General features: G+C 31.0%; 1 protein-coding gene across 3 annotated transcripts in view; it reads left to right on the top strand.

Annotated features, from left to right (window-relative positions):
* The window catches only part of LOC149079067 (ATP-dependent RNA helicase DHX8-like), a 32,174-nt gene extending 5,405 nt beyond the window's left edge, over positions 1 to 26,769 (top strand). For all 3 annotated transcript variants that reach the window (XM_089241348.1, XM_089241349.1, XM_089241346.1), the window contains exons 5-24: positions 1,045 to 1,121; positions 3,358 to 3,673; positions 5,278 to 5,376; positions 6,111 to 6,221; positions 7,751 to 7,954; positions 9,740 to 9,824; positions 10,058 to 10,158; positions 10,733 to 10,880; positions 11,024 to 11,205; positions 12,083 to 12,277; positions 14,740 to 14,925; positions 17,462 to 17,672; positions 18,881 to 19,062; positions 19,425 to 19,565; positions 21,539 to 21,751; positions 22,359 to 22,439; positions 23,375 to 23,503; positions 23,814 to 24,010; positions 25,126 to 25,305; positions 25,667 to 26,769. In XM_089241348.1, the coding sequence (XP_089097474.1) occupies positions 1,045 to 1,121; positions 3,358 to 3,673; positions 5,278 to 5,376; positions 6,111 to 6,221; positions 7,751 to 7,954; positions 9,740 to 9,824; positions 10,058 to 10,158; positions 10,733 to 10,880; positions 11,024 to 11,205; positions 12,083 to 12,277; positions 14,740 to 14,925; positions 17,462 to 17,672; positions 18,881 to 19,062; positions 19,425 to 19,565; positions 21,539 to 21,751; positions 22,359 to 22,439; positions 23,375 to 23,503; positions 23,814 to 24,010; positions 25,126 to 25,305; positions 25,667 to 25,889 (3,261 nt within the window). In that variant the 3' untranslated portion in view covers positions 25,890 to 26,769. The remainder of the gene's footprint in view (positions 1 to 1,044; positions 1,122 to 3,357; positions 3,674 to 5,277; positions 5,377 to 6,110; positions 6,222 to 7,750; positions 7,955 to 9,739; positions 9,825 to 10,057; positions 10,159 to 10,732; positions 10,881 to 11,023; positions 11,206 to 12,082; positions 12,278 to 14,739; positions 14,926 to 17,461; positions 17,673 to 18,880; positions 19,063 to 19,424; positions 19,566 to 21,538; positions 21,752 to 22,358; positions 22,440 to 23,374; positions 23,504 to 23,813; positions 24,011 to 25,125; positions 25,306 to 25,666) is intronic.
* Positions 26,770 to 27,085: the final 316 nt, after the last annotated feature.

Raw genomic sequence — 27,085 nt, 5'->3', positions numbered from 1 at the left:
GCAAACTTTCTCTAGTGTTTCATTTTTTTGACAAATAAGGTAATATTAACACTTTAGGGGCCATTCAAGTATTACGTAAGCAGATTTTCAGCCATTTTTGACCCCCCCCCCCCTTGTCAGCAAAACACTGACCCCCTTATCAGCAAAATTTCGTCAGCAGCTTAGAATATTTCATATCTTCAAAAAGGGTTGATTGATGACGTAAGCAACCTTCAACCCCCCCCCCCCGCACCCCTTGTCATCAAAAGTCAGCAAATCCACCCCCCCCCCCCCGATGCTGACGTAATACTTGAATGACCCCTAAGATAGCGAAAGTAGGCTTCTTGAATTTTCTTATGATCCATTATCTGTTACATCAATTTTTAAAAGAAGTATTTTTGCTATTATACCAAGTGACTATAATTAAAAATAAAACTACCACAGAGTTTCCCGTAATAAAGCTTTTATAGCTTTGGTCCTTTCAGGGGGTTTTAAGTAACTCTATGAAAAGCGCTTGGCAATTTCAAAGCATACAATTCAAATGTGTTATAAGTTAATTTTTAGCTGTTGTGGATGATTCAAATACCAGCCCATTCAATAACTTTCTTATGGCATTCTACTACTAAACCTAATACACAATCCTCTGTGGAATTTCTAAATAATTAGTATATTCCCGAATCTGTGTGCGTTCTGAGTGTGTGGCATATTTATGTTTTCGGTGTTGCTTGTTTTGTTTTCTCGCTGGTGCTCTGCCAGCATTTCTATAAAACCTTTTGTTTTCTCTGACCTATTTTATTTTTTATTCATTTATCTATTTTTTTGGTATGTGGTTTATTTACTGGAAATTATGGTATATTTAAATGTTGCTCAATTAAGTAATGCTTGTAAAATGTGTTCTATTTTTCAATTATGTATACATGATAATCTAACTTTCAGATCTTGAAATTAACATACTAACCGTTTCACTTACATATTCTTTTTCCCCCAAAAATTTTCATGAAGATGAATTTTGAATTTTTTGCTATAACTCTGCAATTTTATTTTTATTTTTCAAATTCTAAATAGACTATGTTGGATGAAGATCAGAAGGTTGCAGACGAAGCATTTGCTCAGTTAGAGACTCTTGCTCCAAGCTCAACTAGGTATGATTTTTCTTTGTGTTCATACTCAATAGCTCTTGTAATGTTTATTGCTTGATAATTTTATATCTAGTTATCTAGAAAAATGTTGAAGTTTAGAGTATATTAACTTCTTTTGGCAGAAAAATAATTGCTAATTCTGATTTAGCCAATTATCATTTTTATTCGCATTCGCCTATTTATTCAGTAGGTCTGTTTAATGTAGAATTATATAGGGCTTTCTGTGATCCTTATTGAACCTTCCTTCTCCCTTCATGACTGATATGGACCAGACTTCTCCCAAACTTCAAAAAAGCTGGTGACCCTCGAATTTTGCAGCATGCTGGCTAATGCAGCAGGTGTATACTAGGAGTGGTAAAGAAATTCTGTGAACGTTCTGCACTTACATTTCATTTTATCTTTTTTAAATTATTTTTTCCTCAGTTCATCCATTTATATTCATTATTAAATCTAAAGTGCAAATAAAAACCTGCTTGCTAAAAGTGACAGAATTACAATACCATTAGCATCATACCAAGCAAAATGTGTCAATTTTCTCTCTAAACGGGAGCTCATTAAAAGTGGGCACTACATATATATATGATTGTTGTGAGAAATTTCTCGGACCGAAGCGCAATATTGTTACCAATATTACACTTAAAATGTACACTTTGTACTATTTCTGTAACTCAGAACCATGCTATCATATGCAAATGGACATTATTCAATTAATCTATCCTGGATTGGTAGAATAACCACAAATTGCAACCTAAGCATCAATGTTTACATAGGATAATTATCAATTATCAAAATTTGATTATACAGTCAAATCCCGTTATAACGAACTCCACGAGACTGGAGAAATCATTTCGTTACAAATTTCATTCGAAATCATTTCGCTGAAATTTCGTTGTAAAGGAATTCCGTGTTATGCATTGTTCCTAGGTAAACTTATCTGGAGGATTAGAAAAGTGTTCGTTATAAAACGAGAATTTCGCTATAACGGTATTTGTTAAAACGGGATTTGACTATCAGTTACAAAACTGTTTTCTAAATTTTAGCAATTGATATAACTATAATTTGTACTTTCAGATACATTTCATCCTCTTGAAATGACAAAAAGTTTCATATTTGAAATGATACACCTTGATCCATAGGTTGAATAATGTAATTCATATCAAATGGAAAACATTCTCAATGCACTCCAGCTGAGCAATGTTAAAATGTGCATTAAATTATCAAAGGAAAAAAGACACTTAAAATTTGCAAATTAGAATTTTGTTATTTTCATGTGCTGACAATTCATTTATTTGAAATAGCTCACTTGTCATTCAAACACTTTTGTTGGATTCATTCATCACGTACAGACTTTTTATGAAATTAGATCACAAAGTTTTGCCAGTTTCCAATCAACAATAGTCTGTCATCTTTTTTATCAAAATGAGTTGCTAAAAAATAAATCTAACCCAAAAAAACAAATCAAATTGTGATGTGCCTTTTTGGCATACAAAGGGTTGCATTTTTCAAGAAAGAACTACTCTTTTTTATCAAAAGTCTATCGTAAAACCTGGGTATATCTTCAGGACTGGCTTCACATTTTTTTTCATGTTGTTCAGCAGACAAAATGTCAGCGTGGCAATTCAAACCAGAAATCAATATCTAAAAAACTTCATCCATTGTGTGCTTGAATTACATGAGAATTTTCAAATTATGTATTCCTGGTTTACAACTTTAGTTTTCACAAACTTAGTCACGTGAGAAGTGAGAGTTATGCTACATTTCTTATGACATTTCTAAAGCATCTCATGAAAACACTGCCCAATAAAATATCACTAACAAAAAAAAATTAGTTACTTTTGCCATCTGTTTTGATTATTTTATCATTTGAGAATTTTTCAATTGGCAGTGTTTAGATGTAGAACCCATTTCTAAATTAATAACAATTTGACTCGTGCATTTATTATTTGAAACCAATTGTGTTGGTAAGTCAATAAATAGCTGTATGTTACACCATGGAAAAAATATATTGTGTATGCCATATTGTGTCTCTTCACATTTCTTTTTTATTGTGATTAAGAAAATCCCATTTTATATGACTTGTTATTCCTCAGGGGTAAATCAGGTTCCCTTGACACCCTCCATGTAATGAGGTTATATACGTAAAGTTTTGAAAATAAAAACTAAATTTCTATGTCATATCACTTGAATATAGAATACCACCAAAGTATAATATTTTGATTGATAAATCTCTGGTTTTTAGTGTTTGCAAGCACAGTAAAAGTAACAAGCATAAGAGACGTTCACGCTCTCTCTCTCCCAAGAGTCCTAAGAAGAAAAAACACAGGCATCGTTCTCGTTCATCATCTTCAGAGTACAAAGACAAAAAACGTCATAGATCCAGATCACGTTTTCCAAGCAAGAATAGACATAGTCATTCGAGATCCTTTTCTCCGCCATATAGAAATGAATATTATTCGAGGTCACCATTACCCAAAACAAACAATGTTTGCAGATCTAAGGAAAAACAGCCTGATCGAGATAAGCCATGGTTGTCTCTCGAACCTGTGGTTAACGAAGTAAGTTTGGACCATTCTTTTACTTGTTTACTCATTTTGTTTCGAGCACTTTATTTTATTTTATCATTTTCGTTTGAGAAGTAAAAAATTTAAATTTTATTGATAACTTTGGGGGAGAATACCCAAATTTTGAGGTAATTAACAAGTTTATTATATATCAAGTTTGTATCAACTCCTTGTATATTAAGTTTTTTATATGACGTCAGAATTTCTATTGGATCACAAAGTATATTTTTGTGGTACACATTTTACAATTGACATAGCTCTTAGTTTATCATGTGATGGGCATGTATATCATGAGTATTCCTACCCATTAATCACATGGGCACCCTTATCATTGCATCTCCAACCTTATTATATTATTTCCTTGCTTTCTTCAAATCAGTTATTTAGTGATAATGTCCTCTAGTTTTGAAATTATAACATTACTTTCACCAAGACAAACTCAACAGTTTCAATTTTAATGAATAATGTGATGCTTACGAGTTCTACTAACATGGTTTACCTATCATTGCCAAATTAGAGAGGTTTCTCAACCATGGGAATAATAATTCTAGAGTTACTGGAATAGTGTCAAGTTATCTGCACATTAAGTAATCTTGGTTCCACTGCAGATGTTGAATATACACATTTTTAATTTTGAAACTGGTTTTGTATTTTTTTAGCATAGGGAAACTTAATTGTAAGTTAGTTACTTCATGCATAAGCAAAGTGTAGTGCATAGTACGTAGAATAGGATTAATGAACATTCTTAAAATTACATTCCAGATAGATACAGTATTTACTTGTGCCTGAAAACTGTCTGTTGACTGAAAAATATTATAAACCATCACAATATTGATTTTTTAACATCTTTTTTATATCTGAACAGTAGAGCCTTGATAATCCGAGGTGGATGGGACTAAGGCCACCTCGGATTATCGAAAATTTGAATTATTCGAAAAAGGAATTAATGGCTGTAAATGCTATTTTTATTTATTTTTTAAAGACAAGCAAAAAAAGCAGTATAACTTATGTACATCCTTACTGTATTTTTACACTTAATAAGATATAGATGCCCTAAGACGTGTTTCAAAAAATGAAGAATGTGAAAAGGGTGCAAAGATGAGAGATGATTGAGAAGAATTGGAGATGGGATTGATGGTAAACGACGCTGAGAAACTGATAGCTTTCAACTGCCTGTTTAATGATTTTGTGTAAGCAATTAGGGGAACAACACCATTATGAAGACAATTGTCAAGCTTGTCTCTCTTCTGCAGCCCCAAAAAGTTAAAATGGTCTACGTCATTCAAGAGAGTAATATTTTATTACACCAATTATACCCATTATAGAGATGAGGCTTCCTAGTCCCTTTCAGACTGCAATTACTTTATAATACATACATGCATACTACGTGTACTGGTGGGGGGGGAAGTTGTGTTCTTGGAGGATAAAAAAACTGAGAAAAGAGGATCTCAAGAAGAAAATACGAAAATTCCATGCCTTGGATTATCCAGAAACTCAAACTTTCTGAGTTTTCGAGGCTCTACTGTATTGATCATTTCTACAGCACGTAGAAGTCGGTTTTTTTCCTCTCTTTTAAACTTATTTTCTGTTTCTAACAGATTTACTGTGGTAAGATCACAAATATATTGCAGTTTGGATGTTTTGTGCAATTGGAAGGATTGAAAAAAAGATGGGAGGGCTTAGTCCATATTTCTCAAGTAAGTTGCATATTATATTTCAGTCATATATTTATAATTACGTAAACAAATTTTTGAAAGAAAATTAGATTAAATTTTTTTTTCATCAATTATTAGTTATATTTGATAAAAAATAGAGTTCAAGAAAAACTGTTCATTATGAATACAAAGAATATTTAATTATTCCGCAAAATAAAGACTTGATTTTTTTTATAACTCTTATATTACTACAATAGCACACACTCTCTTAATGTTAAGACAGATAGATCACAAGGTCATATGAGTTGTTGCTCTGAGATTTTGTGAAAAAAGATGCACCTAATAACATAAATATACCAGCATGAACAATTGTTCAGCTGGAAATTTTTTTTTCATTTTTTCAGACATTTTCAAACTTGAAGATGAAAAAATCTTTGTCAAAGCTGACCTTTGATAATAATTTCCAAAAGAATCTGTTATTTTCGAATTGTTTCCAATTAATGATCTTGATAGATTTGAAAAATGACAGTTTGACTGTTTTGAAGCTTGTACATATTGCATAAGCAAAGTGTCCCTGCTTAGTACGTATAACAGGATTAATGAATATTCTTACAATTAAATGTTCTGATAGATACAGTATATACTGATGCCAGGACTGAAAAATATTATAAGCAATCACAATTGATTTTAATAGATCTTTTTCATTTCTGTAGCCTATTGATAATTTCTGTGCATAGAAGTCTGTTTTTTTTTCTCTCTTTTTATTTTTAATCTAGTTACGGAGAGAAGGAAGAGTCACAAGTGTAGGCAATGTGGTTCAAAGGGGACAGCGAGTTAAAGTTAAGGTTATATCTTTCACAGGACAAAAAACAAGTTTATCAATGAAGGTAGACTATTTTAATGATGACAATATAAGATCCTTTGTCTTTTAAACCAATTCTCGATAAAAAATTCTTTTTTTCAATATTTCTATATTTATAAATCATTTGGAGATGCAAGTTTATATTTTGATGTTTATGTAAAACCATATCAGAGAGCATATGCAACATTTCTATGTATGGTTTAAATGTTAATAGTCATATTAAAAATAGTTGAGTGAAATTATTAAAAATTTTCATGAGGTATATATTTCGTAAAAGTTTGAAGTAAAAATTATTAGCAAAAGAAAATTAGTAGTGTTTGTTTTCTTTTTAAAAGAGTCTGGTCTAGAGTGTGTATGCCTAGATTGTAACAAAGGCTTTTGGTGAAATAAAATTTAGAATAAAATGGAAAGAACTTGCTATTCTGGTAGTACTGCTCATTAAATCACTAATTTCTGCTTTCATTCTGCTTAAAAATTAAGGTCAGTAACTATTTTGCGTGAAAAGAATCTAATTTTTCAGATTTTCATTAGGGAAGAATGAAAAAGAAATCTCCATATAGCTATAAAACCTAGAGTTAATAAAAATATTCACTTTTTTTGTGATTGTTATTCAAACATAGCAATTGAAAGCACATGAAAGAAATATGAAGTTTTATTTAAAATTTCTAAATTTAAAATTTTGATTGTTAACTCAAGATTTAAATTATCTATTTGACATTGTAATGAAATCGTCTTTGCATATTTTGCTAAATGCTGTTTTTTTTTTTTTAATGTCTATCAACACTATTCCTGTTGTCGCTTATTGCTTAATGTTATATGTACTTGTGTATATGTTACCGTTAAAGCTCGAAAGCCGTTAATGTGCCCATTCCCTAGCGGATCTGCAGATTAACTGATTTGCTCCTAGCTGTTAATGTGCACATTAACAGATGCTGATTTGCCGCTGTGGTGATCGAGTGGTCGTAGTGACGGACTCACATCGCGGGGACCCGGTTCGAGCCCCACCGTCGCCACAGTGGTGGTCGGATGAAGTTGGTTTCCTGTGGTTCCCAACTTTGAGGCACAAATGCGAGCCGATTTCCCCATTAAAAAGTCTCGCCACAGAGAGCAACAGGCCTACAAACAGTACAAATATTCAGTCACTACACATCACTCACTTCACTTCTGAGATATAGATGGCAGCACTGAAAAATCATACACAACACTAGATACGCACTCAGACTGTTAGGTACACACACTTACACTTCCAGCTCAACTCACTAGGTAGTAAATTGCCTATGGCGATAGACCTGAGTTGTGCTGGGTTTGAAAAAAAAAAAAAGAGATGAACTGATTTGATACCTAGATAATCTGTAGAATAACTGACTTCTGCACTTTAGTGGTAACATATTAACATATATATGTGTGTGTGTGTTTCTTTTTTTCTTTTTTCTCCTTTTATTATTTGTACTGACAAACATGTAACAATTATTTTTGGGGTTAACAAGCTAGCTTAGCCCAAAATGCTTTGCGTCTGTGTTTTCACTGTTTAAATATTAGCTTATCTTATTTTAGGATGTTGATCAAGAAACTGGAGAAGACTTAAATCCAGGTCCCAGGGGTACAGAATCTTCGAAATGCATTTCAGAGGAAGAATCACGTAATCCTGACCGTCCTCTTAGCCTGCCATTCCTGTCCTCCAAAATTGATGATAGTAATGTTGATAGTAGAAAACATGTACAAAGAATGTCTTCTCCTGAAAGATGGGAAATAAAGCAGGTACATTCGCAAATATATGCTTTATTTTTTGTCATGATAATGGTTCAATGGTTATGTTAGAAAAGACCATAGTTACCCTTTAAAAAAATAGTAACTTTCAAAGTAAAAAATCCTCGAAATAGTAAGGAATCACTTACTTAGGGGCCATTCAAGTATTAAGTCATTAATTTTTGGTTATTTTTGACCCCCACCCCAGTCAGCAAAATTTCGTCAGCACTGCCCCCTATCTCCTAAGGTGGGATAGGGAAACGTATATTGGTGGGATCAGAAACGTATGCTGGGGGGGGCGGCGTAGGGGAGTCGTGCGCCTTCCCCAGACAAAAAAAATATTTTTTTAATTCAAAAAGTTTTTGAAAAAAAAATTAAAATTTCGAAAGAAAATACTTTATATGTTGTTATAATCAATTTCTGTTAATTTCAATGCTATTCGAAGGGTAATAACTCAAAACTTCTCTAAGAAATTCATTGCAATCTACCCTTTCATCCATATGTAGTAAACCAACAGACCAAATGTGGCCCTGAAGGTTACCTGATGTGGCTTGCCCCCCCCCCACAAACCTAATTTTGTAAAAATGAACTAAGCGACACATTTACAAATTGCTTAAATGACCCATGGCACAATTCCAGAGCATTTAGTAGCCCAGGGCACATTTTCAGATCACTGAAGTAGGTCTCAAATACCACTTTCACATTCAAAGATCACTTAAGTAACTCGTGACACAGTTCCAGAATACTTAAACGATCTGTGGCACATTTAGAGATCCCTTGAGTGATAAGTGGCACACAGTTTAGAGCACTTAAGCAGGCCCCCCAGTGCAGTTCTACATCACTCAAGTTACCTGCGGAACATTCCCAGATTATTTGAGTGATCCGTGGCACAGTTCCAGAGTACTGAAGCGGCCCGGAGACATTTCGAGAGCACTCAAGTGGCCGAGACACATTTCTAGAGCACTTAAGTGGCCCAGACACATTTCTAGAGCACTTAAGTGGCCCAGACACATTTCTAGAGCACTTGAAGGATCCGTGAAACATTTGGAGATCACTAAAGTGACTCTGTAGGGGACTTATCAATAGGAAGAATGTTAGTTCAGGTGCCTAGTAACAATCCAAAGGTTTTTCCATTTTTCGTGCACAGTATAAGATGAAATTAGGAATATTTCATATCTTCATAAAGGGTGGTTGATGACGTAAAGCATCCAAAGACCCCCCCCCCTCCCTTGTTATCAAAAGTCAGCAAATCGGGAGCTCCCCCCCCCCCCCAATCGATGCTGATGTAATACTTGAATGGCCCTTATATTGAATTTTTAGGTTATGTATTATTGGAGGTTTTCTTCACTATTTTTCAAAATTTTGTAAGTTCCGCTGTCACTAGCTCTGACTGAATGTAGCTGTCAGTTTATTCAGATTATTTTTAGTAAATAAGTATAGTTTAGTCTAGAATAGTAAATAAATTAAAGAAAATATTTTAAATTCTGTTGACTACAATCACCTCATTTGGTTTCTTTTTTATCTTCAGCACAAATTTTTTTCTTATATTTCTAATCTATTTTTAGATAAAAAAAACCCACATAGTTACCAGTCTGTATTTCATTTTAGTGTTATTCAACACTTCTGATATATCAATTCATCCAAAAATTTCTTTTATAAAACTTAAACAGTAAAAAATTTTACACTTTAATGCATTAATCTATGAATCATTATCAATTAGTTGATATCAATAAAAACTATTAAAAATTTATATCGATACCAATCAGGTAATTGTTTAATTTTGGTCTTTTCATTCAGATGTTAGCAGCCAACTGTATTGACAAATCAGAGCTTCCAGATTTTGATGAATCGACAGGTCTTTTGCCAAAGGAAGAAGATGATGGTCTGTATTGAATTTTACTAATGTGTTAAAAGCAATGTCATTCAGTTTTTTTTAAAGATTTTTCCCGATTAATCTCAGTTATTTTGTATATGCATTTATATTTCAATGAAGAAAGCCAGTCTTTTTCCATATCTCAGACCGTGATATCATAATCAATTAATTTCCAAGCATATGAATGAAATGTCTCTCACATTTATATATTCAATGAAATTTGTTTCTTTTTCCTTATGCAGATGAAGACATAGAAATTGAACTTGTTGAAGAAGTAGCTCCATTTCTTGCTGGCCATGGACGAGCAAATATGCTTGATCTAAGTCCTGTTAGGATAATGAAGGTAATTGTTATTTATTGTTTTTTTTTAGGGACTTTCAATAAAAAATAAATCGGTTTGAACAGGTGTAGACAGTTATAAAAAAATATTACAATAAAATAAAACATTTTATTTGATATGTACTCAATTGAAATAAATTTACCTATTGTTAGGTGATATCTGAGCAGTTAGCCACTCATTTTTTCTTTAAATGGTGTGGGGATAGATCCTAGTTGTGGTGTAGGTATCATTGTGATGATTTAGAATTAGCTTTAAAATCAGCCCCAGAGTGCACATTAGTAATAAGTTCCATTGATACAGTTCAGTCAGAAATGATTTTTACTGATCACTATTCTAGTTCTTTGTAACAATCAGTATTCACCAAGTGTGAAAGAAATTCTAAACAAAAAAATTATACTTTTAAAACCCATATAAACCATGGTTTCTCTAAAAATAATCATACATGCACATGCATTTAACTATGATTACATTACTGAGCGTAACTTATGTGAACAGGAAACTATTTAATAAAAACAAAATTTACCTTGACACAAAATTAAGTTTTGTTTCATTTTTACTTTCATTATTTTCATATCAGAATCCTGATGGTTCATTAGCCCAAGCAGCCATGATGCAATCTGCTCTTTCAAAAGAAAGAAGAGAGCAAAAACAGCAGCAGAGGGAGGCTGAGATGGATTCAATACCTACAGGGTTGAATAAACATTGGATTGATCCTCTCCCAGATGGTGTGATAAACTAGTTTAACTCTCTTTTACTTTGCAATATGAGTTATATTCATAACAATATTAATAAAGTTATAATTTTCTAACAAAAATTTAAATAATATTTAACATATTGAATGTAGGCTATTTTAAAATTTCTTTTGCAGCTGAAGGAAGAACATTAGCGGCTAATATGCGAGGTATAGGCTTGACATCCCAGGATTTACCCGAATGGAAAAAACATATTAGTGGCGGTTCCAAAGCATCTTATGGAAAAAAGACACAACTCAGTATTATACAGCAGCGAGAAAGTTTACCAATATACAAGCTGAAAGATGAACTAATAAATGTAAGCTTCTGTATCATCCTTTTAGAAATCTATGAGAATTCAGAGTGGTTTGAAAATTTCTGATAATATTTTGAATCAGTTTTGTTATTTTTTTCCAGTGTTGATATTTTGTTCTTTTTTTCTTTTTTTTTTTGAAACTATCATGCTATTGTATAATAATGGACTTTATTTTATTTAAAATTTTGCGTAGCTTACAAACCATTTAAGCTTCTTTCGCAATCAATTAGTTTTATTTAAATTTTCATTCACAGATTAATAATTGTGCAATGATGTATTGTGGTTTTATTGATTTTACATATTTTCAATCAATATAAACTGATTCAGAAAAAAAGTCTGATAATAGCAATATGTTTGCTTTTGCCTTTTTCCTTGTAAATTCACAATGTAGTGAGCCTGTACTAGATATACAGTTGTCTGAGTATGGCTTTGTATAATAATGCAGTAAATGGTCAAGCATCAACCACTAAAACAATAATTCACATCAAATGAGAACAGAACTCAATAGGAATCAAACACTACCAAACCAAAAAAAGACCAAATTGCCCTAGATTCTCGTCAAAACCACAAAAAAACTCTCCCATCAAAATACAAGCAAGTTGAAGTTCATGATGACATCTCTCCAACTTGAAAACCAATCTTCATATAGGAAGTATCGACTGTGGAAGTGGAAGTCTAAGAACATAATAAATATGTTTAATTTCAGAACTTTTTTTTCAATGCCATAATATTTATGTTCAAAATTGTGTCATTATTGAAGTATTGTAAAGAATCACCTTGATGAATGTTTACTATAGCAAATGACATGAAAATGTTATAAGCAATAAAAGTAAGACCATATAACTCTGTATAATAAATGTTTGAATTTTTTATATTTCAGGCTGTCACAAAAAATCAAATCCTTATAGTGATTGGGGAAACTGGGTCAGGTAAGACTACACAGATTACTCAGTACCTTGCTCAAGCAGGTTTTACAGCAAGGGGGAAAATTGGTTGCACTCAACCTAGAAGAGTGGCTGCAACATCTGTAGCTAAAAGAGTGGCGGAAGAATTTGGCTGTAGATTAGGACAAGAAGTAAGTGAGGATGAAATGCTGATGAATTTATCATTAACTTGTTCATTCTAGTTGAGTCTGTAAAGCAGAATTATATCAAAATTAATAAAAGTGAGAGGAAATGAGAAATAATGAACTTCAAGCATAAAAACCTCAACTTTTTGTCTGTCATGAAAGAATTTTTCATTCAGTATTTATACTAACAGCCATACCTGTGGTTCAAACCTTTCATACTTCTCCTATTCCTTGGAAATATGTAAAGTGCTTGGGTAACTCTACAAAGTTTCAAAGAGAGGCATGTTTTATAATCCCCTAAAAATTTGTAAGCATATATTAGTATACTCAATCATTTATTTCTCCTTGAATAGCTCACCCACATATCTCTCATGGATATGCTTAGGACAACAAGTAAGTGAGAATAAAATACTGCTGAATTTCAATATTCTAAGGGTTAGGAGCCACTGCACTGTTTTACTTTAAAAAATATTTTTATAATTTTGTCTTATTTTGAATTTCCATGAATCCTTTTTTAATCGAACAAAAAGTACCCTGCATATAAATTCAAGGTGTTTATTCAAATTTGAAAATTTCAAAAATATATGTAGAGAATCAAACCTCAGTCGAAATAATTGTTTCTTGAAAAGTTATGTGTTTGCTGAGTCCTATTAATTATAAAGTTGACCCTGCAGTCTTCCAATTTATGAGAAACACTGTTCCTGCGTTTTTTCTGGTATCGAACACAATATAAATTGTATGTGTTAACAATGGCTCTCCAAGTTTTTCTAGTGCTTCTAGAAATTTTTCTAAAGCGCTGAAAGTTGAAAACTTAGCAAGAGAAAAATTTGACCATGCACATTAAATATGCATAACAAAGCAAAGTCAATTGCGCATCATCATCAAGGTGACAATGAGTCTACCATGCCGCATGTCCTCTCCATGTCTTATACAGTAATTATAACACAACATATCGTCCAGTCACTTGATCAGGATACGATGCGAGCATTTAAGACTCACTATACACTTTATTTAATTGTGATGATTGTAAATAATATCAAACATTATCATATATTATGAATATCAAAAATCATTCAAAGAATATCAAAAATCATTCAAAGAATATCAAACATTATCATATATTATGAATATCAAACATTATCATATATTATGAATATCAAACATTATCGTATATTATGAATATCAAACATTATCGTATATTATGAATATCAAAAATCATTCAAAGAATATCAAACATCTCAAGTTATAAATGATTACGCCATCTCTAATGCCATTTATGTCACTTCTGTAGGCATGGGAGCTATAAATATTGAAACAGTCAATTCGTGTTGGAGAAAACTTGGTAGATGAAGCATTGCCAATATATTCCATGATATTTAATTAAATGAAGAAGAAATGACAATAAGACATTACTGAAATCATTACAAAGAATCCCAACGATGCCTCTTTGCATCTCAGGTGCACCCTGCTCTTTTCATTATATGTATACGAAAAAAGTTTTTATGGTTTGGGTTATTCGCGGGGACTCTCGAATGTTACCCCCATCAAATATTGAGGGCCAACTGCATTTATTTAAAAAATCTTCATGTACTAATATCAATACATATAGAATTGATTTCCTGTATATCTGTCGGTGTATGTTCTCTATGAAAATCTACAATGCATTTCAGACATGTTTATTTTTTTTTAATATTTTGTAACTTCTTCAATGTTTCTATTTTATAGAGAAAAGCCAGGCAGCTCTGGGTATTAATGCTAGTGTTAAATAAAAAAAGGAAGAACATAGTATTGTGTCTAAAATTTACTAAAATGTGCAATTTTTGATTCTATGAATTTTAAGCAAATTCCTTGCCAAAAAAAACACATCGTTCCAGAGAAGCTTTAAAGGGGCAGATAACAAAATACATCTAATAATCAGTATGAATTTCTTGAGGTTTCGTTCAATGACATAATGTCAGTTGCTGTTAGGATGACTGATGAATTAATTAAATCAGTAAAAGCTGGCTTGGTAATTTCATGTTATGACCCCCCCCCCTTATTTCCCATAAAATGCTTTTCACTTTTCATTAGCTCTAACTCCGTCTTTTTTGGTTATGGAATTATGGATTTTTTAAACAGTTTCAATGCATAGTTTTTCTTTTACTAATTATGACGACCTAAGGACAGTATAATATTTTTTTAAATATTTTTTAAAGAAATTGTGTTTTTTTTACTTGAATGGCTAGGATGACGGGTGGAAATATTTGGGACATTTTTTTTGCAGTTAATTTTCTCTGAGACTAAGGATTAAGAACTTATCTGTTGGGCAATGATAAGAGTGGACACCCCCCCCCCTCCACTTGTATATATACTATGTATGAATTATTGGTGGGAGAGGCCCGTTGAATTTGATTCATGATAAGAATAACACTATGTGTATTAATTGAAGTTTCTTCACTAGTTTTTGAAACTCGGATTTCTGATTATAGGTTGGATATACCATTCGATTTGAAGACTGCGCTAGTCCAGAAACTGTAATCAAGTACATGACTGAAGGTATGTTGTTGAGGGAATGCCTAGTGGATCTAGATCTGAAGAGCTATGCTGTAATAATGTTAGATGAAGCTCATGAGAGAACAATAAATACTGATGTCTTGTTTGGATTGCTGAAAAATGTAATATGCCCTTATATGTAGTTTCGCAAATGTTTTTTTTTTTTTTCTTTCTTTTGATCGCAAGCAACATAAACTCAAAAAATGGACCATAAGACACAAAAAATATAAATTTTGCATCAAAGAAATTCAAGACTTTTTTCATGTTCTAAATTTTTGTTTCCCAAAATGGGCAATATACCTCTCCAGGGGGCAATAGAAATGTCCGGGGGGGGGGGGTGCAGTAGCAGCTTTGGGTTTAGTGTTGAATCTTATGGGTTGGCTTGAGTTGGGAGCGATGAGAATAAAAATTTTTTGAAGGAGGGGCGATGGGTCAAAAATTTTGGGAAACTGTTCTAAATAATTGGTTCTTAACTTTTTCACTTGGCCACATCCAGGAGCTCTCTTGATTCACATACTCCTTCAAACAATCAGTGCACGTGAAATTAATACCTTGAATCATGGAATCGCTTTCTGATTTCATTGCTAAGGCCGATTCCTTGAACCTTTAGCAGTGCTTTGTTCCTGGTTAATCACCACTACTCTAAATATTTAAAATATTTTTTAAATAGTGATTTTATTTTCTCATGTTCAGATTATTATTATGTTGCATAAAAGATTTTATATATTTTATATTTTTTTCTTTCAACATGCATATGTTAGCAGCAAAATATGATATATTGCATTGTTTATTGCATCACTTATGTTTTAAAAACATACTTTCGTCAGCTTGGAGTGCTTATACTAATTCACAATGTATGTTAATTTTTGTTTCAAAAACAATATCTACAAGAAACTGGCTAATAAGCCATTATCATTGTATAACAATAAAGTTTTTAATTTTTTTCATTCAGAATTGGATGTGAATATTTAGCAACAAGCATTGGTTTAACAAATATTTGTTTAGTCTGTCATATCATCAAATATTTGTTTATTAAATTAAAGTAAGCAGTATTTAAATCAGAGTTAAATTTTATCTTGGAAAAATGCAGTGGCAACGCTAATGTAGTACTTACCTCAAGCTCTCAAATGCATGCTCATTGTGGTGCATATGCCCATGCTGGCCTTATTTAGACAAAGTATATGTATCACACATTATTTTAATTTCCATTTGTATTGAATGTAGGCGTAAAGTGTATTTGAATCTGTCTCAACCACTTTATGATAAAGGATGTAATATTGCATCCATGCACCAGTGGAATAAATTCAAACAAATTATCTCTGTTTTCTTGCCTTTCTTCATCATCATGAAGCTTTGTTATTACCCAATAATTTTTTTTACTCTTCGTTTTTTGTATACCCTGATCCCTGATGGTGATTTTTTTTTTTGCTACATATGATGTATCTTTCTACTACACTAGAACTTGGTTAATTCAAATTTTGGATAATTCTTACTTTTAAGAACTTCCCTTGAATTTTATATCTAATTCAGTATTAAAATTCCTTGTTTAATTCAAACTTTTTTTTCAAATTTTTTGGATAATTCGAAGTTGGGGGAAAAAATCATGCTTTTTATATATGAACAAATTTAGTTTGAAAAATTCTACAAGAAGCCACACACACAAACTTTGCTTTTCTCAATCAGGTTATAAAACAACAAATTTTTAAAGACTAATAAAAGTTTGAAAATTCTGGTTTTCCTATTTTTATTTTTTTGATAATTTAGTTTTAACATTGTTTAGCTGGAGTGCATCGAGACTGTGTACCACTTAATAGTGATGGTGTCTTTCAGAATCTGAATCTTTTCCAACATCATTAAGAGTACAGAAAGTTCAGATTGTGTATAATATGCTAATGAAAGTATAGTTCCTTGATAGCATAAGAATGATGAACAAAATTAGGGAAACAGTTTCATAATAGATGATTGTGAACTGTTTCCGTTAATCAGGCTTTGAACATGGTCAAGAAATTCTGCAGTGATACTGTTTATATAACAATCAAATAATATAGCAGCTAAGATCAATTCTTATATTTATAAATTATTAAAATTTGGTAAACAGTTTCGTAAGTGATAATAACTGCGTTTATGATGAGGTTGATGACTGAGGAGGATGATAACTGATAATTATTACCGTATGTGAATGTTGGTGATTAAGTTGCAATTTGTAGTTATTTTACAGATCCAGGATAGATTAATTGGATAATTCGAACTTTTTCCCAGTGACTGGATTCTAAATTAATCAAGTTCGACTGTATATACATACAAGAATGAAAGAGAACAGGTAGGGTGAGGGTGAAAAGAGAAATCTACTTCGTATCTACACTTTTACCAACTTATCAATTGCACTGTTTCATTCTTTTTTTTTCTTTTTCTAATGTGCGCTGAGGTTAGGGGTACCATATTTATTGCCGATTCATCAAATAGAGATCTACAAAAAAAATTGTCAATCGCTTGTAAGTGAAGTGGTTAACTGTTTGATCTAGTCACAAACCTTCATACAGTATTACTATATTTTCTAAAATCATGACTCATTCTATAGAGCGCCAAATTTTATACCTTGCCAGTAACATATGCACATAGCATCTTTACTTCAACTGAAGTCTTTGTTTACTTCTACAGGCTGTCAAACGCCGGCCAGAACTAAAACTCATCGTTACATCAGCCACTCTTGATGCTGTTAAATTTTCACAGTATTTCTTTGAGGCTCCTATATTTACAATACCAGGTAGAACTCATAAAGTTGAGATACTGTACACCAAAGAACCAGAAAATGATTATTTAGATGCATCTTTGATAACTGTGATGCAAATACATCTGACAGAACCACCAGGTAAGAATCATTTTTGGAATAAAAAATTATCATGTGTATCTCATTTCAAGAAATAACAAATGTTTATAATTATAATTGTCAGTCAAAGCCGAAAACTTTTCATACACAAAAATCATTTTTAGGGAATGAATATATTGTGCATTAAAATAAGTAAGGTTCCATTGGAAATGATTAATAAAACTATTTTAACCAAAAATGTGAAAATCTATGGTATATACATTTTTGTATGTTTTTTTTATAATCTTTAAATTCTTTTATTTTTCTTAAATTTTTCTCTTTTATGTGAAAAAAAGCTGTATGTGAAATCACTAAATTTGCTGTAAGTGTATATGACATATTGCACTGGAAAACAAAATTAAAAGGAGCATTGCTTCTCATAAAAACTATTTGAGAAAACCTATGCTATATAATGCTTAGTACCACTTTATTTATTTTTTCAAATTCAAATTTCCTTTATTTAAGATTTTTCTCCTTTTTTTTCAGTTACAAAACATTTAGGGGCTAAGCAAGCTTGTGAGCCCACAAAACAATATCCAATACATATTTGTTGGCTTAAATAATGAGAAAAAAAAAAAGGAAAAACACACATATATATATAACACCAAGAAATAAGTGGCAACAGGAATGGAATTGATAAACAAAAAAATTTGGCATTTAGCAGCGTATGCAAGATAAAAGATTACATTACAATATCAAACATAATTTAAATCTTCTTGAGTTAACCAAGATTTTAAATTGATAAAAAAAGATGTACATGAAGATTGTTCTTTTATTAACTGAGGAAATAAATTAAATATTTTGGGAGCAAAGGATAAAGGAAAAAATTTTTGGAAACTAGTTTTATTTGGCCTTGGTACCTGTATAGTATAATGTCTAAATTGCATTCCAGACTAATTTAATTTCAGATTGAGATGGCCACTTCTTTTATAAAACATTTTTAAACTTTTATAAACGTACAAGTGTTGTAGAGGGAGTAGCTTTAATTGATTGAAAAGTGGAAATGTATGCGTGAGTCTATTTTTACTCAGAATGATACAGATGAAGGACTTCTGTGTGACAAAAAGTGAAGAAAGATTGGTGAAGTATGTCCCACCCCAACATGTAATGCCGTAACTCAATCTAGATTCTACTTTATTATTCAGATTTGCACTCAATTAATTTGTAGATATATTTGTGAAAAATATATTGACCATCAAGTTTCAATTTAGGGGATATCTTACTGTTTCTGACTGGTCAAGAAGAAATTGACACAGCTTGTGAAATTTTGTATGATCGTATGAAATCGCTTGGTCCAGAAGTTCCGGAACTCGTCATCCTTCCTGTGTATTCAGCCTTACCAAGTGAAATGCAGACTAGGATTTTTGACCCTGCTCCACCTGGAACAAGGAAGGTAGATTTATTTTTCTTCTGCACTTTTTATATCTTTTTCCAAATTATGCTGACTCCTTACCAGTAGTCATAGAATTAAAGAGAATTTGTCAGACACTATTTATTTGGATGTCATCACCATCAGTGTTTTAAAATAAACTATGTTCTTTTTTATTTAAAGACTTTTTGTCTGAATGTATAAATATCATTTATTTTTATTTAAAAGTGTCAAGTACCAATTTTTGTTTTCAAAAAATAAATTTGCAATTGGTTTTTGGTCAAGCAAGATTCATTGGTCAGAAATGTAAAATTTGATTTAATTGGTTTTTATGACAATAATAGATCCAAACTTTTCTAATTTGTTTTTTATTTATTGCTTTTCAGGTTGTTATAGCTACTAATATTGCTGAGACTTCGCTTACAATTGATGGAATAAAATATGTTGTTGATCCAGGATTTGTCAAACAAAATGTTTACAATTCTAAAACTGGAATGGATTCTTTAGTGGTTACACCTATATCACAGGTAACAAACATTCCTTAACACTAGAAAAACCATGGCAGTCATTTTGACTGTTTTTGATCTTCTCCCTCGATTTTATGATGAACCAGATTATTTGGAATGTTGAAATTTTACGACTTTTCCTAAAAATGTTTAAACATTATGCTGTCCAGGTATTATTTATTTTTTTCAAAAATTGGCTGAGATAATTTTTTATACCTAGAAGAACCATCACTGGTCAATTTGACCACTAACGTTATAGTCACTTTCATAGCCATATGCAGCAAATATTTTATCAAATCATGGCATCAGATTTCTTCTAATATAAATATGCTCACTTTAGCTAATGCATGCATCCTTAATGATAGACTAATTACAAAATAAAAATATTAATTTGGCCAAAAATATGGAGATGTAAATTATTGAATCTTATCTGAAAGCTAGTAGAGAGAGAGAAATTTAGCATAATTGTTTTTCTTCATTAATTTTTGCTGAAATACTGAAGAATAATACTACTACCTTGGTAGGTATACTATTGAAGGATAGAAAAGAAATTTTTCTTGGGAAATTTATCATGGACGACTTTATATGAAACGTGTTCAAGATGTTACATTTTGTTTTTTCTGGGTAAGGAAAAAAAATATTTTTCTAGTACATTCAATGCAAATATTAAAATATACTCAAAGTGAGAAGAATGTTTTACAATAAAAGGAAGTATAGTGTTGATCAGATGGCTCAAAATAATTTCTTGCACGTATCTTTCATTTGCCCATGCTCATTTTCCACAGCATTTGATGTAGCCTCAAGAAACGCTTTGTCAATTTGTAGAAAAAAAAATAAAGCTTGGAAAATAAAACTGCTAATTTCCTTCTTGTTGAAATTAGCTAAAAAGCTTAGAGACCCTTATTTTTGAGGAATCAGCATTTTGTTAACAACAGCAAGTGTTACTATACCAGGAGACCAAGAGACAGCGATGTCAGGTCTTACTCTGCAGTAACAAAACAAGTGATAAATTTTCAATGCTTAAAAAATTCTATGCAGAAAATGTATTTTTTATTTAATGAAAGTATTGATAAGTGTAGAAAATGTGATGTACGAATACAACTGCAACTATAATGTTAAAAAGCGTAAATACTTTTTTTTATCATTTATGCAACAAGGAACTTTTTGATGGGTATTATCCTCTTCAAACCTGAGCCAAAACATGACTTTTTTTCAGTTAATCGTTATTAACTGACCATTAATTTTTTTTTTCAGTTGATATATGTTTATTGTATGTCAAAATGGCTTTTTCAAAAAGAAAAAAAATTGATTAACTTTATTAATTAATGATTAGGCACCCTTATGCACACCTCAAGTCTTCATAGAACAAGATACACAGAAAGGTCATACTGCGATGAAATGTTAATTACTTCTCTTCAAAAACAATCATTGAAAACCATTTAAAACCATTAAAAAATAAGTACACATATGTGTGCTTCTCAAGCAAAGAGGTTAAAATCAAATTTAATTCTAAAATTTATTTGAGAACCCAGAGTTTTTATATTCTGTTTCTTACCTACACTCATATCTACATTTAAACATAAACAAAACTTACGGAAATCAAGATTTTATAATGAAAATCAATCTCCGGTCATTTTGACTGGTATTGGTCCTTCTAGTGTTAATAATGTTGTTATATTGTGGATAACTGTATTGAGATACAATTCTACCGAGTAATTAGCAAGTGCTAGAAAATTTTAATTATGTATCAAATTAAAATATTAAAAGTCAAAATATTTATTTTCTGACATTGTGAATCGTAAACATTAATTTAATTTTATAGCTCAAGTTAAAATTTCAATCATTTGAGTAACTAAATTTTGAAAGAATATTTTTATTAATTTTTGAAGTTTGTGAAATAGAAGAAAGCTCATATTCTTTTTCCTTCCTTTCCACCACAAAATTTTTGTATATTCTATATGTGGGAGATGGTTTTAATTTTTTTTCCATTACAGGCACAGGCCAAGCAAAGAGCAGGTCGAGCAGGTAGAACAGGTCCAGGAAAGTGTTACAGATTGTATACAGAAAGATCATACCGAGATGAAATGTTAACTACTCCAGTTCCGGAAATTCAGAGAACTAGCTTGGCCTCTACTGTACTACAGTTGAAGGCTATGGGCATAAATGATCTTTTATCATTTGATTTCATGGATGCACCACCTCCTGAAGTAAGAGCCTCTAAAATCGATGAATAGATATTTTTTCAATCTATGTGTGTGCAAAAGTATTTGCCTATAAATTGTAGATTTAATATTAAAAAATAACTTGATAAAATTTATTTCTGTGAATTCTATTTATTTTTTATTTATTTTTTGCTTAGCATGTTAAAAGAATAGTTTACAAAACTAAATCAGTAGCAACATGACTTCAATATCAACCTTAATGTGGGTGATTACTTCCCCCCTCCCCCCTCTGTATTTGCTCATGCTGTATTTTAGTGTTACACGATTTTGTGATCACCAATAGAAACCAATTGGTTTTTGCCGGGCTAGACAAATTTACTCACATGCCCAAGGCATGTAAAAATTTTGAGGGGCACATTTTTTTTTTTACTATATGCCTGATGCTGGCATATAAAATATTGATTTTGGCACGTGTAAAATGCGTGCATTGTTGGGAGATTTGTCTTACCCTGGTTACTTGGGGATTTTTCTCTGTCCTAATAGTCTTATATTATTTATTTTTATTTTTATTTTTTTATATAAAAACATGGGAATTTCAATATTTGTGCATAATTTCAGTATTTTATCTTTAACCATCAATCTATAATTCCAGTCTCTTCTCACGGCATTGGAGCAACTTCATTCTCTCAGTGCTCTTGATGGTGAAGGATTACTAACTCGACTCGGTCGTAGGGTAAGTACATTGATCTGCAGATTAACGGGTTTGTACAATGGTTTCTCTTTTTTGAATAAAACACACAGTTCTAATTTCTATGGGTCCTTAACAAGGAAATATTGAGTATAGAATAATAGCATTTTTGAAAATAACTACTATTACTCAGGGCCGCAACTAGCTAATTTGCCACCTGGGGCAAACCGGCATTTTGGCTCCCCTTGCCCTGTAGAAGAAACAGTTAAAGGGAGAATTCGGCACCCCTTCTGGTCTGGTCCCCGCAGACCCACCTGCTCCCCCCCTAGTTGCGGCCCTGCCTTAATTACTTAACCACACATGCACCTCACATGCATTCCTCTGGGGAATTTTCTTTGTAAATAACTGTAGTTAAAGCTTATTTCAAGATTGTATTCTATTACTATATAATGGTAAAAAAAAAGTAAAAATATAATACTCTTTAGTGATAGACCTCCAATAGTTTTGCAAGTTCAGAATGATTAATTGTGCGGCAGATAAAACTTCAAAATTGTTTGTCATTGCCAAGTTGAATTTGCATTAGTCACAATGATGAACTTCATATACAAGATACATTTCACTAGTGTTGTCAGAAAAAATATTTTTGAAGAGTAATTTTGCTTCTCTTCAAAATTATAAGGGGGTATTTTTCTATCAGTGAGAAATAACTCCTAAAATTTAGAAGGCTTAATTGAGTATTTTCACTCTTCAACAAAATTTGGAAGAGTGTAAATAAATTTTGATGCATATTCGAACACTGATTTAGAAATCAGATGCGTTAAATTTTCATCCCCTTTCATTCATTTTAACAATTTCATATTTTGTAATGAATATTTTTCAGTTTAAAACATTTAAATATTTCACTTTAAAATGTTCATGCTAAATACTAGGGAATTTTGTGATCATTGACGTGTTATTTCAAATTGTTGTTTCATTTGCAGATGGCAGAATTTCCCATGGAGCCATATCTATCCAAAATGCTTATCATGTCTGTACATCTGGGCTGTAGTGAAGAAATATTAACAATTGTATCAATGTTGTCAGTACAAAATGTCTTTTATAGGCCAAAAGTGAGTATTAGTTGCAATAACCAGGACAAAAGTGTTTTTAAATAAAATTTTTCATATAATATCTTGTTTAAATTTCTGTTCTTTTTCATTTTTAACTTTCATTTGTTTTGTTGAGTGATACTGCGTGAAGAGAAATGTGAATTGGGTTTTGTAAATATGATTATAATTCTCTGCAGTACTGCTTTTTACGTTCACTTTGTGAAAAAAAAAAATCCAAATTTGGACTTGGAGTTTCAGTACATGGATTTGCATTGCATTGTCTCATATACTGTATGATTATTGTGGTTTTCTTAATTTTTTTTCCTGATAGGATAAGCAAGCTCTTGCTGATCAGAAGAAAGCCAAGTTCAATCAGGCTGAAGGAGATCACTTGACTTTGCTCGCTGTTTACAATTCTTGGAAAAACAATAAGTTTTCTAATGCTTGGTGCTACGAGAACTTTGTTCAAATAAGGACATTAAAGAGAGCGCAAGATGTCCGTAAGCAGTTGTTAGGAATCATGGATAGGTAAATTATGTATTGTATGGTTATAATTGGCAGTTTTTTATTATAATAGCAGTTAAAATTATAATATCAATGTGCTGAACATAAGTTTTTGAAACAATCTCTTAGTTTTCAAAAGTTATTAAAAAAAACTAACAAGAAACTATCTTGAGCATTATACTTATAAAATCAGTTTATTTTAGAAGCAATTCTATATAGTTAATAATATATTATTCAAAATGAGATAATCGTAAAATTAATATCAAACAATTTTAAAACAATGTACTGGTCAAAAATTTACATATATATTGTAAATAAAAGGTATAATATGTATCAATTTTTTTTTTTTTGCATGTGTGTCTTTTCAAATATTGTCTTTTTTCATCATTTTGATTGATTGAATTAAAAAAATTGACTGATTCATTTTGACAAATTGACATTATTTTTTTTAGAGAGACATTTTTTAATTTTATCTTCTTGATCTTTCTCTTTTCTCATTTAAAATAGCTTAGTGGTAAGCAAAGACATAATTTATTTTCACATTAAAGTTTAGTGAATTGCATAAAAAGAAGTCAGAATCGTGATTCAATGATCACTTTACCTTTTTTACATGTTAGAATGGTTTTTTCCAAGTTTTGTAAGGTAGATAGATGTTGCTTGTTTTTAAAAGTCATGGAAATTTTCATTGAATTCTGTCATTGATAAAATATGATTAGTACATATTAATATGCATTCAGTTATATTAAACTAACAAGTTTTTACTCTTTTAGAAATTATGTTTGAACTAATAAAATAATAAATCTTGTAATGGGGGAAAAAGTCCACTTATAATTGTCTTTGTGTTGCAAATTTCTGTTAAAAACCTCACAAATTAATACTCTTGCCTGTATTTCCAAAATAAAAATAATACTCTTAAAAAAAGTATTATTGTAATTATTGTGTTGCTGCGTAAAAATTCTTTGAATGTTATTGAAAAATATTGTTTAATTTAATATGTTCATATTTTAATTATTTGTTATAATTCAACAATAAATATTCAAAAAGATATTTAATTTTAAAATTTTTCTTCAAGTTAAATGATTATTTTTTCAATATTTTTCAAAATTTATGTTGATTGAATATCCAAATATTATTTTCAGGCATAAATTAGATGTGGTTTCTTGTGGAAAAGTAACGGCAAGAGTGCAAAAAGCCATATGCAGTGGTTTCTTTAGAAATGCTACTAAAAAAGATCCACAAGAAGGATATCGAACATTGATTGATGGCCAAATTGTTTATATACACCCATCAAGCTCTTTGTTTAATCGGCAACCTGAATGGTGTGTACTTTTTTTTTCTACTTTTCTGATTGTGTTTATTTTTCATGAATACAGTTGAAAAAATTAATTTTTTATATTTTATTTGATTTAAGTTTTTCTTTGACTTTTTATTTATTTATTTATTTTTATTTTTATTTATTAATTTTTTTTTGCAGCTGATTTAGCTTGTATGTTTTTAAGATGTCTGTCTCTGAGTATGAATGTACTGCAAAAAAAAAATTCTTTAAAAATGTTATAATTACTGAATAATATATATATATTCATCATAATTTCACCATTATCAGTTTTTTTACGCTATTTTACAAGTAAATGATAATTTTTCTATTCATTTTTTATGTATGTTCTTTTAATTTTCCTTTAGGGTTGTGTACCATGAACTTGTTTTGACTACCAAGGAGTACATGCGAGAAGTTACTACCATAGACCCAAAATGGCTGTGTGAATTTGCACCGGCTTTCTACAAGTTTGCGGATTCAAGAAAACTGAGTAAACGCAAAAAGCAACTTAGGTTGGAACCTCTGTACAACAAATATGAGGAGCCTAATGCTTGGCGTGTTTCTCGTGTTCGCAAAAGGAGGAACTAAGTTTTCAATCAAGAGTGTGATTCTTTTGTTGTACATAGGTGTAATATTTTAAAATATGTTAAAAGAAAAAAGTTTTTGGAATTTTTAGAAATTCTGAAACTGTGAGGCTCTACTTTAAACGTCTGGTAGTATGCATGCTTTATATAAAAATTCATCTGTTGTAAAGTTATATAATAAGTTGTTTATCTAAATTTTTCAAAACGCCAGTGATCTTTTGCATTTAAAAATATCAGAGTCTAATATCAGTAAAACTTGCTTAAATGCAAAATGTACCTATATAAGCAGTCTTGTAAAAGGAAAAACTGTTGAAATCATGGAAGAGTTAGCAATGTATGATTTTTTTAGAAAGTAATAAATGGATGCAAACCATCCAGTCACAACTGAAGCTTTCCTAGGGTTTGCAGGAAAGCTGTTGGATGAAAAAAATGTTCTAAATAATTTTTGTTTTTGGTATGGCCCTTGTGATACTTTTTTTGGTACCCAACAAATTTGTTCTTATTTGGTCGTTCATTGCAAGAACTTTTATTTTTTAGAACACCTAGAACCGGTGTCCCTGTTATAGCTCTAAATGAGTTTCAAATATTTTTATTCAAAAATAGATGATTTTGTGGTTTTATTTATTACTCACTCATCCACAAGATTTTCAGTATTGTATTATTCGCATACAGTGTTTGTCTTGGGAAGTCTTTAATACTGTATACATAATATATTTTACAACTTATATACATAATTTTTTTGGAACATCCTCTCTTGACTTCAAAAGACGTAGCATTTTTCAAATATGTGTATACAAAAGATGCAGAGGGAAGATTGTGTTATTTTATTATTGTTAACAAAGATTTTAATGTATTTCACACAATAAATTTATCACTTCAGCTGACTATGGCAGACTGGTAAAAAATTTATTTGGTGGTAACTCAACAATTATACTGTATTGGTGTAGAGACATATTTTTTTTATTCTCTGGATCAAACTGAGGTAGTGGGGAAAACTGCAAAATTGTCCTTTTTCCACAATATACTGTAGTAGGGGCCATTCATTTATGTACTTTCTTTTGACTTCAACTGCTTAACAAAGCCATACTTTAAAATTCTATCAATTTACAGATGTGTTAAAAATGATAAATATGTCTTGCTTGTTTCCAACAAACACACTTGCAGACAGTGATCTCCTGTACTAGGGGTTTTTGATAGGAT

This window comes from Pholcus phalangioides, unplaced genomic scaffold (genome assembly GCF_987345545.1).
Source record: "Pholcus phalangioides strain wild (caught in Gottingen) unplaced genomic scaffold, Ppha-v1.0 ptg000013l_1, whole genome shotgun sequence".
In the NCBI taxonomy this organism is placed as follows: Eukaryota; Metazoa; Arthropoda; class Arachnida; order Araneae; family Pholcidae; genus Pholcus; species Pholcus phalangioides.
This window is presented reverse-complemented; position numbering and strand designations above follow the sequence as displayed.